The sequence below is a fragment of the Hippopotamus amphibius genome, chromosome 15, assembly GCF_030028045.1.
Source record: "Hippopotamus amphibius kiboko isolate mHipAmp2 chromosome 15, mHipAmp2.hap2, whole genome shotgun sequence".
In the NCBI taxonomy this organism is placed as follows: Eukaryota; Metazoa; Chordata; class Mammalia; order Artiodactyla; family Hippopotamidae; genus Hippopotamus; species Hippopotamus amphibius.
This window is the reverse complement of record NC_080200.1, coordinates 13,925,649-13,930,876: the sequence shown is the minus strand read 5'-3', so window position 1 is coordinate 13,930,876 and position 5,228 is coordinate 13,925,649. Positions and strand designations below refer to the sequence as shown.

At 36.4% G+C, this 5,228-nt stretch overlaps 1 protein-coding gene across 1 annotated transcript; it reads right to left on the bottom strand.

Annotated features, from left to right (window-relative positions):
* Window positions 1–254: 254 nt before the first annotated feature.
* Window positions 255–1,034, bottom strand: LOC130836998 (S-phase kinase-associated protein 1-like). The gene has a single exon (XM_057709731.1). It carries the CDS (start codon window positions 999–1,001, stop codon window positions 510–512), a length of 492 nt encoding a protein of 163 aa, XP_057565714.1. The 5' UTR covers window positions 1,002–1,034; the 3' UTR covers window positions 255–509.
* Window positions 1,035–5,228: the final 4,194 nt, after the last annotated feature.

Here is a 5,228-nt window from a genome sequence, read left to right as displayed (position 1 = left end):
TTGTATTGAATCTATAGATTGCTTTGGGTAGTATAGTCATTTTCACAATATTGATTCTTCCAATCCAAGAACATGGTATATCTATCTCTTTATCTGTTTGTGTCATCTTTGGTTTCTTTCATTAGTGTCTTACAGTTTTCAGAGTAAAACTCTTTTGCCTCCTTAATTAGGTTTATCCCTAAGTATTTTATTCTTTCTGTTGCAGTGGCGAATGGGATTGTTCCCTTAACGTCTCTCTTTTTTTCTTTTGCCACTTTCTATAGAGAACCCACAGTTCAATTTTATTCAGAGCAAAGAAAAAAGAACTTTTGCTCATACTAGAAGAAATGGAGCCATAAGTTTGGAAACTGCACTGAAACTACACATGCAATGAGGACAACATTCTGCTAATACAATTGATTTGCTGCTGCCTTTTTTGACTGTTTTTCTAATATTAACAATTATAAATAAAGCAGTGCAACTAGTATTTGGAACAATCCCTACAGTGTTACAGCATCAGACACAGAATTTCACTTCTCCTCACACCACTGGTTCTCTTTGCGTACCTGGGTTTCCTCTTCTTCAGTAAAATCATTTTTGATATTGAATGTCTTTCGAATCTCCTCAGGAGTTTTCCCCTTGATCATATTGGCAACAGTCTTGCAGGTAACATCAAGCAAACCTTTGATGTCTAAGTAGTTTGCAGCCAATATAATCTCAAAAATTGTTCCTTGGTCAACTTTTAGGAATTCTTGATCCCAAACAGGGATATCATCTGTTCGCTTTTCTTTGTTCTCATCATCCTCAGGAGGAGGAGGATCATCCTTGTGGTGGGTGCACCACTGAATGACCTTTTTTAATAATGCTGCATTAACATTTGGCAAGGGGACTGGATCATCATCTCCTTCATCATCCATTCCCAAATCTTCCAACATGGTCTTGATAGTCACAGATTGTTTTGCAATTTCAACATCAACTTCGAATATCTCTCCATCAGAACTCTGCAACTTAATTGAAGGCATGGTGTTAGATCTCAAGGAGATGGCAGGCCGGAGGCTGAGCTTAACGTCTCTTTTTGATCTTTTGTTAATTTCTGTGTGTTAATTTTGTATCCTGAAACTTTACCAAATTCATTTATTAGCTCTAGTAGTTTTCTGGTGGCATATTTAGGGTTTTTCTATGTGTAGTATTACATCATCTGCAAACAGTGACAGTTTTACTTCTTTTCCAATTTATATCCTTTTATTTATTTTTTTTCTCTGATTGCTGTGGCAAGGACTTCCAAAATTATGTTGAATAGTACTGGTGAGAGTGAACATCCTTGTCTTGTTCCTGATTTTAGAGGAACTGCTTTCAGTTTTTCACTGCTGAGAATTATGTTTGCAGTGGGCTTACCATATATGACCTTTATTATGTTGAGGTAGATTCCCTCTATGCCCACTTTCTGGAAAGTTTTTATCATAAAGCAGTGTTGAATTTTGTCAAAAGCTTTTCCTGCATCTATTGAGATGATCATATGATTTTTATTCTTCAATTTGTTAATACAGTGTATCATATTGATTAATTTGCATATGTTGTAGAATCCTTGCATCCCTTGGATAAACTCCACTTGACCATGGTGTATAATCCTTTTAATGTGTTGTTAGATTCTGTTTGCTAGTATTTGGTTGAGGATTTTTGCATCTATATTCATCAGTGATATTGGTCTGTAATTTTCTTTTTTTGTAGTATCTTTGCCTGGTTTTGGTATCAGGGTGATGTTGGCCTTGTAGAATGAGGTTGGGACTGTTCCTTCCTCTGCAATTTTGTGGAAGAGTTTAAGAAGTATGGGTGTTATCTATTCTCTAAATGTTTGATTGAATTCACCTCTGAAGCCATTTGGTCCTGGACTTTTGTTTTATGGAAGATATTTAATCACAGTTTCAATTTCATTACTTGTGATAGGTCTGTTCATATTTTCTATTTCTTCCTGGTTCAGCCTTGAAAGGTTATACCTTCCTAAGAATTTGTCCACTTCTTCCAGGTTGTCCATTTTATTGTGATATAGTTGTTTGTAGTAGTTTCCTATGATCCTTTGTATTTCTGCAGTGTCTGTTGTAACTTCTCCTGTTTCATTTCTAATTTTATTGTGTCCTCTCCCTCTTGATGAGTCTGGCTAAAGTTTTATCAATTTTGTTTATCTTCTCAAAGAACCAGCTTTTAGTTTTATTGATTTTTTCTATTGTTTTCTTTGTTTCTATTTTATTTATTTCTGCTCTGATCTTTATAATTTCTTTTCTTCTACTAACTTTGGGTTTTGTTTGTTCTTCTTTCTCTAACTCCTTTAGTTGTAAGGTTAAATTGTTTATTTGGGATTTTTCTTGTTTCTTGAGGTAGGATTATATTGCTATAAACTTCCATCTTAGAACTGCTTTTGATGCATCCCATAGGTTTTGGACTGTCATGTTTTCATTGTCATTTGTTTATAGCTATTTTTTTTATTTCCTCTTTGATTTCTTCAGTAATGTTGGTTATTTAGTAGCATATTGTTTATCTTCCATATGTTTGTGTTTTTTCACAGTTTTTTTTTCTGTAATTTATTTCTAATCTCATAGCATTGTGATTAGAAATGATGCTTGATACAATTTCAATTTTCTTAAATTGACTGAGGCTTGATTTGTGACCCAAGATGTGATCTATCCTGGAGGATGTTCTGTGTGCACTTGAGAAGAAAGTGTAATCTGCTGTTTTGGGGTAGAATATCCTATAAATATCAACTAAATCTATCTGGTCTATTGCATCATTTAAAGCTTGTGTTTTCTGGGTAATTTTCTGTCTGGATGATCTCTCCAGTGGTGTAAATGAGGTGTTAACATGGCCAACTATTATTGTATTATTGTCAATTTCCTCTTTTATAGCTCTTAGAATTTGTGTTATGTATTGATGTGCTCCTATGTTGGGTACATAGATATCTATAATTGTCATATCTTCTTCTTGGATTGATCCTTTGATCATTATGTAGTGACCTTCCTTGTGTCTTGTAACATTCTTTATTTTAAAGTCAATTTTATCTGATATGAGTATTGCTACTCCAGCATTCTTTTGATTTCCATTTGCATGGAATATCTTTTTTCATCCCCTCACTTTCAGTCTGTACATGTCCCTAGGTCTGAAATGGGTCTCTTGTAGACAGCACATATACCAGTCTTATTTTTGTATCCATTCATCCAGTCTTGTCTTTTAGTTGGAGCAATTAATCCATTTACATTTAAGGTAATTAACAATATGTATGTTCCTATTACCATTTTCTTAGTTATTTGGGGTTTATTTTTGTAGGTCCTTTTATTCTCTTGTGTTTCCCACTTAGAGAAGTTCCTTTGGCATTTGCTGTAGGGCTGGTTTTATGGTGCTGAATTCCTTCAGCTTTTGCATGTCTATAAATCTTTTGATTTCTCCACCTAATCTGAATGAGATACTTGCTGGGTAGAGTATTCTTTGTTGTAGGTTCTTCCCTTTCATCACTTTAAATATATCATGTTACTGCCTTCTGGCTTGCAGAGTTTTTGCTGAAAAACCAGCTGCTAACCTTATAGGAGTTCCCTTTTATGTTGTCTGTTGTTTTACCCTTGTTGCTTTTAATAATTTTTCATTGTCTTTAATTTTTGTCAGTTTGATTACTATGTGTCTCAGCATGTTTCTCCTTGGGTTTATCCTGCCTGGGACTTTCTGCACTTTCTGGACCTGGGTGGGTATTTCTTTTCCCATTTATGGAGGTTTTCAACTATAGTCTCTTTAAAAATTTCTCAGGTCCTTTCTCTCCATCTTCCCCTTCTGGGACCCCTATAATGTGAATGTTGGTGCATTTAATGTTGTTCCAGAAGTCTCTTAAACTGTCTTCATTTCTTTTCATTATTTTTTCTTTATTCTGTTTCATGGCAGTGATTTGATTCTGTCTTACAGGTCACTTATACATTCTTCTGCTGCAGTAATTCTGCTATTGATTCCTTCTAGTGTAGTTTTCATTTCAGTTGTTGTATTGCTGGTCTCTGTATTTTTGTTTTTAAATTCTTCTAGGTCTTTTTAAACATTTCTTGCATCTTCTCCATTCTTTTTTCAAGGTCCTGGATCATCCTCACTATCATTATTCTGAATTCTTTTTCTGGAAGTTTGCCTATCTAAACTTCATTTAGTTTTTGTTTTTCTGTGTGCCCCCCACCCACACCCTGGGGTTTTATCTTATTCCTTCATCTGGTACATAGTCCTTTGCCTTTTCATTTTGTCTATCTTTCTGTGATTGTGGTTTTTGTTCTGCAGGCTGCAGGATTATAGTTCTTCTTGCTACTGCTGTCTGCCCTCTGGTGGATGAGGTTATTTAAGAGGCTTGTGCAAGCTTCCTGATGGGAGGGACTGGTGGTGGGTAGGGCTGGGTGTTGCTCTGGTGGGCAGAGCTCAGTAAAACTTTAATCTGCTTGTCTGCTGATGGGTGGGGCTGGGTTTCCTCCCTGTTGGTTGTTTAGCCTGAGGCAACCCTGCATCAGGCTCTTTGATAGGGCTAATGGCAGACTCTGGGAGGGCTCACACCAGTAAGTATTTCCTAGAAATTCTTCTGCCAGTGTTCTTGCAGCCATGGTGAGCCAAAGCCACCTCCTGACTCTGCAAGAGACCCTCCAACACTAGCAGGTAGGTCCAGTTCAGTCTCCCATGGGGTCACTGCTCCTTCTCCCAGGTCCTGGTGTGCACATTACTTTGTGCATGTCCTCCAAGAGTGAAGTCTCTGTTTCCTCCTGTCCTGTGGAAGTCCTGCAATCAAATCCTCCTGGCCTTCAAAGTCTGATTCTCTGGAGATTCCTCTTCCCAGTGCCAGCCCCTCAGGTTGGGAAGCCTGACATAGGGCTCAGAACCTTCACTCCAGTGGGTGGACTTCTGTGGTATAATTGTTCTCCAGTTTGTTAGTTGCCCTGAATTTAAGGCTTTCAATACAAGCCTTATTTAAGCTTCCCTTAAATAAAGGCTTTTTTTTATTAAACTCCTACCTTAAATAGAGTCAGTTTGGAGATATTTTGCCCCATTAGCCATTAAAGAGAATTTCACACTGCCTAAATTTAAATTCTCTTATGCCTATGATGATTTAAAATAGGAAAATTAAATCATTATTAAAATTATGATCACAAATTCTATTTTTTTGGAACCTTTATTGAGATACAGTTAACATACAATAAACTGCATATATTTAGAGCATACAATTTGGTATCCCAATCTCCCAATTCATT